The 13229-nt window shown below is 48.2% G+C and overlaps 1 protein-coding gene across 3 annotated transcripts in view; it reads right to left on the bottom strand.

Annotated features, from left to right (window-relative positions):
* Nucleotides 1-13229, bottom strand: part of NFIA (nuclear factor I A) — a 389510-nt gene that overhangs the window by 101959 nt on the left and 274322 nt on the right. For all 3 annotated transcript variants that reach the window (XM_056122287.1, XM_056122288.1, XM_056122286.1), the window contains exons 5-6: nucleotides 7542-7659; nucleotides 686-813 (exon numbers count right to left, since the gene is read on the bottom strand). In XM_056122287.1, the coding sequence (XP_055978262.1) occupies nucleotides 686-813; nucleotides 7542-7659 (246 nt within the window). The remainder of the gene's footprint in view (nucleotides 1-685; nucleotides 814-7541; nucleotides 7660-13229) is intronic.

Genomic DNA, 13229 nt, shown 5'->3' on the forward strand with positions numbered 1-13229 from the left:
GATGCCCGAGCTTCCCCCAGTCACCTTGGAGTTCCCAGAAACAGACCTAGTTTCTCATCCAGAGGAAGTTTCCCGTGAAGACGGTTGAATGAATGACAGGGAAGGGATTAGCTCAAAGCAAAGCCAAGAGAAGATTTTTTCCCCCCAAGGAAAAGGATACGGTTCGTGGCATCTGAGACTTGCTTTGGCCTTTTTTTCCTGTCTGTGGTGTGTAACTGTCTGGGGGACAGAGGCACAGGATGCCCACAGGGAATGAGGAATCGGGGGATGGAATGTCCAACAACTGCCACCCTCAACCCCCTCATCTATCTAGTGCCACTCTGGGCTTTTAACAGACCAGAGAGGAAGGGAGTGAGGAGCTGAAGATGTCACCAGAGTTCCGTGTGTCTCTGTGCTGACATGCCTCTATTCTAAGGCTAAAGGTGGGAAGAAGGACCTGGAAACTGTTCTTCCAGACTGATGCTCTGCTAGGCATTTTTTCTAGATGGATTACAAATGTGACACAGTCACGATTCTCAGTGGAGCATTAAACTGGGGGCACAGAGGCCCAGAGAGCTTTGGTCATTGGCCCGGAGTCACAGCGCTTGGTGAGGCCAGAATCGGGGACTGTGCTCTGCCTGGCTGATTCTGCTGCCACCACAGGGTACTGCCTCGCAGCCCTGTGCCCGTCGCCTGCCCGGCTTACCTGGCTCCACTTCATGCCACCCACTGGACTGGCTGCCGCTTCCGGGGGAGCGCCCTTGTCCTGTGTAGAAAGGCTCTTCGCCAGGACTGTCCATTTCATCCTCCACAGACTTGAGGCGCTTCGTGGAGCTGCAAAGGCAAGCAGAACAGGGGTCAGGGGAGGCACCTGGACCACCTCCACCAGGATGGCCACCTCTGCTGGAAGAAAAATCCAGCCTGGAATCCAGGGGGCAACTGGGAGCCATTGTGAGGGCTGATCTTCCGCTCTGGTTTACTTCTGCACAGCCAGCAAACAGGCGCAAACCTTGGGCCTGTGGGGTTTCAAGTGTCTGAGTTTGGCTTTTACTGGCACTTGAGGGTGTTGCTGAGACCACACCCATTCCAGAGCCTTCTGGAAGCATCTGTATGATAGAATCTACATTCTCTGTCTCAGGAAGGGCACAGCCAGCGGTGGCATCAGCCCACCGACAAGGTCCCTACACCCATTGAAACCCTCTAACAGCCCACATAAGAATCAGGATATAAGACCCTTGGAGAAAAGCTCCAACGGCTTTGCTTGGGGAGGGTTTGGCTACCTCTGGCCATGCTCAGGGTAACTCCTGGCTCTGGGAAACCATACAGTGTGCTAGGGATCAAACCCACATGTTGCACACAAAGCAGAAGGACCTTACCCCTAGGACTAACTCTGAACCCTAAAACTGCTTTTTGCTGTTGATGCCATGTTTTCTCATCTTCAACTTGGATTCTGTGCATTCAAACAAATATTGGCTGCACAACCATAAGGGGCTCATTTGGGGCGGGAGAGTGAGCAAAAGAGACCGAAGAGGCCTTGTCACCTCCCTGTGATAAGGAGTGGCCTGGAAAAGGAGCGTGGCACAAGGACATGCAATCCCTTCCTCCACAGAGACAATACCAGTAGAAAGCCTGAGTCCCCTGAGGTAGGGACTCATAAGAACTGCTGCAGAGTTCTGGCTGAGAAATTTCCAGAACGCAGCCTGTTTCCCACCGGCTGCAGGACTCGGTTCTCCCCGGCATGGAGGCTTCGGAGGGAAAGGCCATAGCCCCTCGCTCCATGCTGCCCAGTCACTCAAATGCCACACCTGTCTTCAGCAGAGCCAGTGGCTACCAGAAGGTGGAGATTTCCTCTGGATATGGGGGCGGGGGTCGCTTCTTCATGAGGTGTTGGAATTTTTCACGCTTTCACTCATCAGGCTGTGTCCCTTCTGTGTGCCAGGTACTGTGCTAGCGGCCAGAGAGAGCCTCGAAGCACCCATGACCGCATTCCTAGGGGCTGGAGAGAGTCAGGTGCCCAGATGGCGCCAGGTGCAGGAGACACGGTGAGCTGCCAGCAATCTGCAGGCGTGCACTGCCGGGAGATGAGTTTGAGGAAGGCAGGGGCTGAGGCAGCTGTGGGACAGTCAGGCTGAGTCTAGGGTACTTGGGAATCAGTGGGAATTTTCTTTTTTCTTAAGCTTCCCCAGTAATGCTGGAGAACACCAGAGCTACCCTGAGCAGTGCCTGAGAACATGGAAATGGGCGCTGGGGATGGAACCCAGGGCCCCGTACATGCCGGGTATACATCAGAGTAGCACTGTCCTCCCATTGTTCATTGATTTGCTCAAGCAGGCACCAGTAACATCTCCATTGTGAGACTTGTTACTGTTTTTTGGCATATCAAATACACCACTGGGAGCTTGCCAGGCTCTGCCATGTGGGCAGAATACTCTCAGTAGCTTGCAAGGCTCTCTGAGAGGGACGGAAGAATTGAACCCGGGTCAGTCGTGTGCAAGGCAAACGCTCTACCTACATCATACATACATCATACCTACATCAGAGTATGAAACTAATTTTAAAATACTGAGGCATGACCAATGGCATTGGACCACTGTCTCTAATCCCCTACCTAGGACTTCCCCAATAGGGGTAGCTCCCTTCCCACCTCATCTGCACCTGGGACACCCTCACAGTTCAAGCCCTGGAGGATTAACAGTAGCACCCTAGGGGCATGCCAGGACTGAAGCCAAGTGCTGGCAGGGCAGCAGCTGGACCAACCGGTGTCCTGTACTAAGTAGGTCACCGGGGGTTGCAAACATCACTCCCGGGTGAAACAACCTGAGCAGCAAAGTCTGCCCCAGGCAGAAGAGTGCCAGGTATGTGGTGTGATGGCTGTGGGAGGAGGCAACCCAGGAAAGGGGTGGGGGGAGAAGTCACAGAAGAGACTGTGAGGCTTGGCTGTACCCTACAAGCGAGGGGGAAAGTCAAAAGTAGGGGCACTGGGATACCACAGTGCAGTGGCACAGCACATGACCGATCACTTGCAAGGCTCTGAGTGGGATTCGAGGCATGATGCCCGCCACCCCAGCTCCAGTCCTACCAACTGTGGTCCCAGTGGTTCCCTGAGTAATACTAGGCCTGAACCTAAATCCCCAGGTGAGGACCAATTGGCATGACCAAAGGCCCTCTAAGCAACCCCATTTAACTTGCCATGCTAGTGAACGCTGTCACCTTTCTGAGAAAAGTTCCTTCGAGGGGATGTGCAGATGGCAGGGTCTGAACAGACAAGGGCTGGGAATGAAATAAAACCCAGAGCCTGGGAGCAGGCTAAGAGGCGATGGTGGCAATGGGAATGATCTGATTCAAGGCGAGAAATTCTCATTTCTGGAGCTGGCAGTGTTCTATTCTTATTGGGGCTGGACCATAGAAAGCAACACAGTTGTTGCATGCATCAAATTAAATGGGACTTTTAAAAGGTTGTGTTGGCCTTTGCTAGGCCTTCCTTGAAGCGAGATGAAAAATAGCCACTTGAAGGATTTGTCTGTATATAAATAAAAGTGCACCTAAGAGAAGTTCTTTATAAGAGGGTAGACACAAAGAATTCCTCCCTTACAGAGAAGGAGAAAAAGACACAGTGTCTCTGAACAAATTTCTTGGAGAACACAGATGACAAAACCAAGTGTTTTCCTTTCTTGCTTTGGCCACCATGAAACTCCTGGCTACCTGGAAGGCAGGCACAGCTCCAGATCTCCTGACTTTCCTAGGACAGCCAGCTTCTCTTTCTCTAATATTATCTGTGTGCTTTAAAACTAAAAGCCTCTTGGAATCATTTTGGAAGCTGAAACTGGAAGAATACCCAATGGAAGAGACAAAAAAAATTCCCTTGAGGGTTCCTATTAAATAAAAAGCAAGACTGATGGGACTGTGAGATCCGAGAAGAAAATACAATTCTAAAAGTTACTACATTGTCTGGCTAAGAGTAGACGTTCAAACACTGCAGAATTGGGAAACTCAATTTAGAAACAACCATGTGAGTCTTTAAGACAAGGATTTGCCCAGGTGTCAACACTCAATGAGATCTAACCCAAAAGGTCAGAGTCCAATGCCCATAATTCTTTAATTTATGTGTTTTTTTCCCCTAAGACTTTCAACTTCCTTGATTTTCTTCTAATAAAATGTAAACATTTCATGTCATTATTAAATCTTAAAGGTCTGTTAGCCATTAACTGACACCTTAGCTTGAAAATAAGACTGTAAGAGGTTGATGGAGGGTAAATAAATGTCTGGAGGGGAGAGGAGGGAACCAAAAAAAAAAAATTCCAGGAGTCAGAACAGGTGGAGGGCTTCTAAGACAAAACTCAGGACCACAGGGATAGTACTGAGGGTAGGGTATTTGCCTTGCATGTGGCCAACTTGGGTTCGATCCAGTACTCCATGCTGCTCCCAAAATCTGCCAGGAGTAACCCCTGACACACTGTTGTGTGTGGCCCAAAACAAGAAACCAAAAACAAAGTTGAAAGTCTATCTTGAAGTCCTTTGGGATAAAAAAAATAAATGTTTGGTAGCTGGAGAGGTAGCTGGAGGTGTTGCTGTGCATGTGTAAGGCTCGAATTTTGATCCAAGCCCCACCTGGCTCAATGAGCACTGGCAGTCTCCAGCACGGCTGGGCATGCGTATCACTGATCCCCAGAGCAAGTGCTGCTGGGAATGGCCCCTGGAACATCGTTCCACAGGACCTATCACTAATGCCTACCATTCTTTTTTTCTTTTAATGGAGAATTGAATCCATCATTTATTTTGCTCTTGGCACTTAAATATACTGATTTTATTTTCCCAGAAACAACTGAGGAAAACAAACATACCAGTTCGCTGGCTACGTAAGAGGCAGGATATATATGGTCTCCTCTTCTGTGTGGAATTCATTCTAGTGTTCCTAGAGATTTTACCTAGAAATTAAGATAATTTCCTTCCTTCCAAAAACTGGCTTTGTTCCTACTTCATGCAAAGTCTAGAAGCTGTACTTTATACCCTCAAGAGCACAGACTGCCTCTCCCCGTTGTTCCCAGAATGCTGCCTGAAAACTTCCACTTGTCAGTCTCTTACTTTGAGACTGTGAGGCCTGTAAGACTTGACCTAGAATCCCAGGCCCCAGGCTGGTCACCTGGGACTTCAGCATTAGTTGTAGCACCACAAAAGTGAAATCTGTCACTGAAAGGACTTAAGAGTTCAGCTGGGGAGGTAGGACAGAGCCACTGCCCAAAGCTGGGAAAAGCAAATCTCAGGATCCTGTAAGCACAGATGAATTCCTTAGGGGGCTTCATCTTCTATCTGGTCTGACTTAGGACTTGGGGCAAGAATAGCACTCTGGCTCTGGTTCCCACAGACCCATGTTTCAATGATGATGGTTATTTCTGGTGTCTGTGAGTGTGAGCAGATAAGAGAATGTCTTATAGCTGACAATGCAGTTTCTACAAGAAAGCACTCTGAAGAATTCAATGGATGTTCTTTTTTGGTTTTTGTTTTGTCTTTTTAGTCACACCCAGTGATGCACAGGGGTTACTCCTGGCTCATGCACTCAGGAATTACTTCTTGGCGGTGCTCAGGAGACCAAATGGGATGCTGGGAATCAAACCCGGGTCGGCCACGTGCAAGGCAAATGCCCTACTCACTGTACTATCGCTCCAGCCCCTCAATGTATGTTCTGCCACAGCACAGGTGACCCCTTATTAGGGGCACAGCAAGAGCATATTTTTCCGTCTGTAAATCGAGGATATTCTTGGGGGCACATCTTTTAACCTGTGCAGAGATCATTCTGCTGAGCCCATCTATTTAAAGAACAATTAAAAAAATAACCTCCTCAGAGAGAGCCTAATGAGAGTAAAACAAACATATTACTGAGTTATTAACTACTGATGCTGCTTATAATGAGCTCCTTATCAGGGCCAGTTATTTGCAGACCATGAAACTGACACGAGCCTTTTAAATGGCATTAATAATCAGGTTTCCGCTCAGAGCGTCACAAGGAAAGGCAGCAAAACTGGCTGCAGGAGTTCGTGGAAGGACGGGGGCAAGGGAACAGTGCTATCGGTTGGCGCCAAGTCCACATGTGAGGAACAAACAGGCCCCGACTTTGAAAAATCACTGCACATGAGCCTCTGCAAGACCTTTTCCTATTCGCTAAGTGTAGTTACACACCACGTCTCTCCCATGAGCAAACATTCAAAATCCTCCCGATGTAAGTACACCCAAATGTGCTCACTAGCTCATTCTTGTATTAGAAATGTACTCTGAGAATATGAGGATTTTAGCTTTGTGGCTTTTTCTGCCCCCGAAGAACCAGTACTACCGTGAGCTAAATAAGGGAATATTTAAAGGACATGAAAGACAGTGGCAGGATTTCGTGGTTAGATCTAGGGAATAATGTTTTCTTTCACTTTTTTGCAGTGTTAATAATGATGACATGGCTTGCTTTTTGTTTGGTTTGTTTTTAAACATAATGGTAACTAAACTATATAGAGTCAAAATTAGAATGAGTCTCTACCAAGGAAATGTCTATAACCAAGCCATTGTTTTCCATAAAACTCTGGTACTTGCTTAGGAGGAATATACCTTTGTCAAACATTATTTATTTTTTTTCCTACAAAGTACACAGAGCTCAAAGATCGTTCTGCTCCATTCTTTTCTTTCTTGTCACAGTCCAGTGCTAAAGCCAATTTGTAAAAGAATACCATGGCTTTAATGCCTAATCCCCTCTCTCTGGTTCGGGTTATCTAGAGACAACAGGATCTTGCAAAATGCTTCATTTGGGTTTTGGCTTTGTGACCTCCAGGGTATCAAGCACCCCCAAATCCTTATCTGGTTGTATTCTTCCGGCTCTACTTTCTAAAGGGCTCCTGGAGTAAGGGGGTCCGTCTCTGGTCCCCACCCAGTTATCACAGATTGTATTCACAAGCTTCACCTCTCAAAGGAGAGAGAGAGAGAGAGAGAGAGAGAGAGAGAGACAGACAGACAGACAGACAGACAGACAGAGACAGAGAGAGACAGATTGAGTTGAGATCTCTGGGTTTTCATAGAAAAAGGGTAGAGGCTGTAATATCTGGGAAGGTATTACCAATGCACTCTTTAAACCAAGCAAGTCAAACAAATACTCCTTTTCCCTCACTGAACCTCACCCTTAACTTCCTGTGAACATGCAATGCAGTCCCCTGTCCATCTTCCTCCAGCCTGCATTCGTGTTTTGACATGCCCAGAAAGACATTCCTTTCCCTTCCATCTCCGCCAACTCTCACCAACATCTACAGTTGAGAACAAGTGATTTCTTTTGGATCAAGTTCAAGGGTTCTTGAACGCTTCAAGCGGATGCCACACAATCCGGCTCACTGCTTACTGGAGCCTGATATACTGCTGCTCGCCTGTGCATTTGCTTTCTCTTCTCAGTAAGACTGAAATGATGTTGGTGCCAAACCCACTTCTCCAGTGTCTTCTCTGGCCCTCGGTACCTTGCTTGGTGCTGAGCAAGCCCAAAGTTAAAAATCACGGTATGTGACTCCGAAGCAAAAGCTCGTTAAAAACCACCAAGTTACCTGGTAGATGATGTGCTGGGCAAAGACCTCCTCATTGCTCCTGGACTCATGCTGTAGTATGAAGAACTTTCCAAATCTGAGAGAGAAAAATTGGGGCCAGTTCCTGCAGCTATTGGTGCTAGAACAAAAATGGAAAGAAAGACAGAAGTATCAGTTAAGTTCTGTGAGTAACGATCAACGAGTGCATATTTCACTGTTGCCTTTAACATGTTTCTTGAATTTATATGGCAAGCATATCCCAAATAAAAAGCAATGAACTCTGACATGTTCATTGTTGACAATATAAATATTTGACAACAGGAAGACATACTTGCCCTTCCTGCCCCCCCCCCCCCCCCGCAATGGACATGGACCTATCAGTTTATTTCCATAAGTATTCACCAAGGCTACCACATTCTTGGCTGCAGTCAACAAAAATGCTCCATGTTTTGATCTTAAACCTTCCTTCAATGGCATTCCCTCGGCTTCTCTAACTTTGATCCTTAGAGAGAGCTTTGGATGATCTACATTTAGTTCTCAACTGCACATTACTCATTCTATGCTCTCCATTCCCAGGTTCTGGTGAGGTATTTTTTTTTCTCACCCTGAATCACCTAAAGACCTTGGGTGCTCCTTTACCTTAAAACTGGCTGCTCCTCTAACGGACAGCTGGGTTTTCAAACCAATTGTGCTTTTCAGAGACAATTCCTATAGGAGATGTAATTCTCAGTATCACTTTTGAGCTGGGGTCTCCAGAGATTGTGTTCACAGTAGCTGTGCGGGATCTATTTTTGAATGGATAAATCCCATTTATCAATACTACAGAACTCTGCAAAATTAGTGGTGCAACTACATGGGTGCAAACTTCAGCTGAAAGAGGACAAAATCATAAGCAGTAGACACTGTGCTGAGGTGTTGGTTTGAGAGGTAAAGCCATGGGCATGGATATAGATGTGGACAGAGGCTCATATCCTAAAGAAGAAGGCACAATCAGGAAAATTACAAAACAGCAACTTTCACTGGTATGGCAGAAGTTCCTGAGAGTCTGCTGCCCCTGCTGCTGAGAACCCTGCCGGATAGAGAGCTGCCCAGATGAGAGACGGGTTCTCGGAACCACACTCAAGCAAGCGGGCAGGTGGAATCAATAGTGTCTGAGAGGTCCCAGGCTGAAGTCGTTCTACAATTGCGAGCTTGTGGATTTGTGAGCCTCCAACCCAGCCCTTGGACAGGAAGGCCAAGGGAATGAAAGGGCCTCTGAACATGTGAGGTCTGGACAGGAAATGAGGAAGACAAGCAAGGAGTGGAAAGGAGCCCTTCCTGGAAGAGAAACACAGAGTTTACAAAGCAAAAGGACCACAAAACATGCCCAGCAACTTGGGGTGATATGCAGTGCGAAATGTGAGGAATAGAGGTCAGGCCTTACTGGGTCTGGTAGATGTCTTGAAAATACACAATGAGCAGACCCCCAAGTTTATAAACAAACCCCCAAGCCACCATCCCACGCCACTCTGGATGAAGGCGTGCCATGCCAGCCCTGAACAGATCCCTGAACAGAGGCACTGGGCAATGGACAGGCCACCAAAAAGACCAACAACACCAAGCCATCATTCGGCGGTATCTGAATGGAGAACCACACCTTCCTCAGGAGGGTCCACAGGTGGGATTAGTAGCTAAAGAGGAGAAGGAGGAAAATCTCTGAGGCAGGGAAAGCTACTGAAATTAAGTCTAATGGGGGTGTGGCCTAAGCTCAAATTAATATCCAAGAAGATGCACAGACTTCTACAGGGTGGAAAGAATAGAAAAGGGGGATGAGTGAAAGGTTAGCGCTCAGGTACCTGTGCAAACTGTGGGTCATGAGAAAAGGGAAATTAAATTTAAAAAATGGTTGGGAAGGGGATTGACACAGTAGTCTCTTTGTTGTGGTGTTTTGGGGACCACATCCAGCAGTGCTCAAGGCTTCTTCCTGGCTCTGTGCTCAGGAATCACTCCTGTGGCGCTTAGTGGGCCATACAGGGTGCCTGGGATCGAGCCAGGGTTGGCTGCATCCAAGGCAAATGCCCCACCTGCTGTATTATCACTCCAGCCCTTGTTTTTTCTTACTGGGGGGTCACAGCTGGCAGAGCTCAGGCAGTGCAGGGGGACAGGAGGGGGAAGCTTCAGGTGCTATTGCCATCTCTAAATTTGGGGATAACTCTTGGTAGTGTTCAAGAGACCAAGCAGGGGCAAGGATCAAACTCAGGTGTCCCCCATGCTGAGCAAGTGCTTCAACCCTTGGAACTATCGTCCTCCCAAGTTTTGTTGTGTTTTGTTTTGTGGACCACACCAGATGGTAGCAGGGGGCTACTCCCAGCTTTGTGGTGGGGGTGGATGTTGTTGATGCTTTGGTAGCCATGCAGTTGTTAGGGATCAAACCCAGGGCACCCACAGACAGTAGTCTGTGTACAGTCACTGTTGCTATAAAGTGCTATAAAGCTTAAAGTCACTTATGCTTTCTGAAATCCAAACATGTATAAGGCCAGACTCTAAAGGAGGTGAGGTCTCTGTATCCAAAACAATTGTTTAGGCCTGACAATCTGTGTCAAAGTTCTTGTTAACACCATTTGGGCCCTCTTCCTTAATTTGCTTTCTAAAGTCCACTCATGTGCTGAATTTCCCTTTATATTTCATCACTTTGTTTCTAATGAAACATGCCAGGTAGGAGGTGCAGAGATGACCCGTGGGTACATCTGCATCTCTGTCATATCTTGAGAGACCTGTCCGGTCTATAGGACATCTGTGCCGCTTGTGGTTTAAAGCCCTCCTTCTTGTCCACTAACCACAGGGACAAGGCTAGTCAGGGTGTAGACTTTGAGTATCTTCACAAGTTCCAGGTCACAGTTTGTGCCCCTGAGCACAGCAGCAAGGACGTGAGCTCAGGCTGACACCTGACGGAGAGGACAGACAGACTGACAGGATGGGAGAGAGGACACTCAACCAGCTGCAGAAGGTCACTCGGCTCCTTCGTGACCGACATTCAGTGACACTCACATTTGTCACTTGATCCATTACATTCTACCCTGGAAAAATGGGCTTGATAATATTTGTAAAAATGTCAAGGGAGCCAGAAGAGGGGAAGAGAGACATACAGCGTGGACACCATGCACTGTCCTCTCAGATGGCTCAAGCCACTCAGCCCACAGACTCTTTCCTTGATGGTCTCGATGCCACCTTTCCTGCCAACAACTCTGCAGTGTCCTGGGGCAGCTAGCCCAAGGTGACCTGACCCCCTGTGGGACTTCTGAGGGGTCACTTTAGAGCTTGGCAAAGGGGGCCTAGACACGTCCTGAATTTTAAAACCTCACCTGACTTCCGAATATGAACTGGGCTTCACAACTGGGATGGAATCACTTAGCTGCAGACACTAAGAGACAAACTCTGCCTTCCTCCAGCACATCGCAGGGACACAAGCGCAGCCTGGGTCAGGAGCAAGGGGAAACCCTGATTCCCGAGACTTCACCGGGAAGTGGAACCGGGGGAGAGAGATGTGAAGGGTAGGGAGAAAGAGAAGAGAAAAGAGAACGAGTCTCCTTCCCTGAGAGCAGGGGCTCACCGGTCTGGGGTCCCTGCAGGGGACTAGCAAGGCTCCGGCTTCCAACCTGAGAACAGGAAGGAGGTGCTCAAACGGGGGACTTTTGGGGAAGGGGCACACTCAGCAATCCTCAGGGCTTACTCCTGTGCGCGGGGATCACTCCTGGCAGTGCTCTGTGCTCAGAGATCACTCCTGGCAGTGCTCAGGAAACAATATGGAACGTCAGGATCAAACCAGGGACAGCCGTGTGCAAGGCAAATGTCTTATCCACAGGACTATCACCCTGACCCCTCAAAGGGAGAACTTTTCTGTTTTGGGGCCGTATCCGGCGTTGCTCAAAGTTAGGGCTTCCACCTGACTTTGCACTCAGGAATTGCTCCTGGCAGTGCTTGGGGGACCCTATGAGATGCCGCGGATCAAATCCGGGTCAGCTCGAGCTTGGCAGATGCTGTACCATACCCACTGAGCTATCACTCTGGCCTCTGAATGGGGAGAACTTTGACATGCATTTTCCTGAGCATCTGAAAAGCCAGACTCTGATACACTGTACCGATGGATGGCAGCTCACTTCACTTTCAAAGTAAACACTTGGGACAGTTCTGCTTCTACAGTGAAGAGAAGTGAATTTCAGAGTGAGGTTAAATAACTTGCCCCAGATTATAGAAAGGCTGGGAGGGAGAGGCCAAAGGAAAACCCATAGGGTGAGGCCTGAAACCCTGCTTCTCCGACAGCGCCAGGCCGACTCTCACAGGCCAGGACTCATGACCCTGACATGCTAAAGAGGTCAGCTTTGTCTCTGTCTCCACTGTTCCTCCGGGCCAGAGGAAGGGAATACCACCTGACCCTCTGATGCAAGCTGGTTGCGCTGAAAGTCTGAGGAGCAAGGCAAAGAATGTCAGGGTTGTTCGGAGGAAGTCAGAGATCATACTGGTTTATGAGGTCAGAGGATAAGTGGGATTCCAGGAAGCACTGGCCCCAGAGCCAAACCTTCAGGCTGACTAGGAGGGAAAGAAGCAGAGAGAAGATGGGGGCGGAAGGAGGGGTGAGCGGTCTGGTTAAAGGTCAGAGAAGTTCCACAAGAGATCAGTGGGTCAGTGGGGGAGGATGCAGGAGGGAAGCAGAGATGCTGGGACAATGGTGGAAGAAGTGGACAATGTTGGGGTACTAGAAATGACTTATGCGTGAAAGGCAACCATTCAGAGTCTTGTAAACCATGGTACCTTAAAAAAGGAAATTGTACGGAGGGAGAGAGAGAGACAGAGACAGAGACAGAGACAGAGAGAAGACAGAGAGAGAAGGCTGAGAGGGAGGGAGGGAGAGCAAGGGGAGAGAGAGAGAGAGGGAGAGAGAGAGAGAGAGAGAGAGAGAGAGAGAGAGAGAGAGAGAGAGAGAGAGAGAGAGATCAGTGGAATTGGAACCCACAACATGCTGGTATAAGAGAAATACTCTGTGAGGAAGGTCAACATGATGAAAGCATATTTGATACCACAGAAAGGGACTAAGTTTCTGCAGGTGGGGAAATCAGTTGCCAGGTCAATACAGGAGTCCTGGCAAAAGGAACAGAAAACTAGCCCTCACTGTTAAGAAAAAAAAAAAGAACCCCCCTGAAAGCCTCCAGGGTGGCTCAGATCTCCCCCAGCACCACCAAAGCAGCTCCATGTCCTGGGCCCTCACACAGAACCCCAACCTGGCTATCTGAAAACTGCCCGCTGCTTGAGGAATGCCCCCACACCCCCAATAAGAAACAGAATATTTATAGTGGATGTGTCTCTTCCAGGATAGTAAACCATCAGAAAAGACTTCAATTATTCAGTGAGAGGGAAGAAACAAGCAAATGATCACACTAGATATATGAAATCAACTAAGACATCCTGTAGAATAAACTAGGACACAATGTACTCCATAAGTGATCAAATCCTTTTTTGCAAATCAGGGAACTGATAGCTGTCAAGGGTTCAGCATCCGTCTGCCCATGATATCATGTTGGGAGTCTAAAGCTGAAGACTCAGTGCTTTCTGGGGGTGGGATGCAGAGATTATGGAGCCCCTGCCAATCCGGCATGGGGATGTCAAGGAAGGACTGAACCAAACCCATCAGTTCATTTATTCCATAGATACCCAATGACAGACTTTATCACTCTT

This window comes from Sorex fumeus, unplaced genomic scaffold, assembly GCF_029834395.1.
Source record: "Sorex fumeus unplaced genomic scaffold, SorFum_2.1 ptg000045l, whole genome shotgun sequence".
Taxonomy (NCBI): domain Eukaryota; kingdom Metazoa; phylum Chordata; class Mammalia; order Eulipotyphla; family Soricidae; genus Sorex; species Sorex fumeus.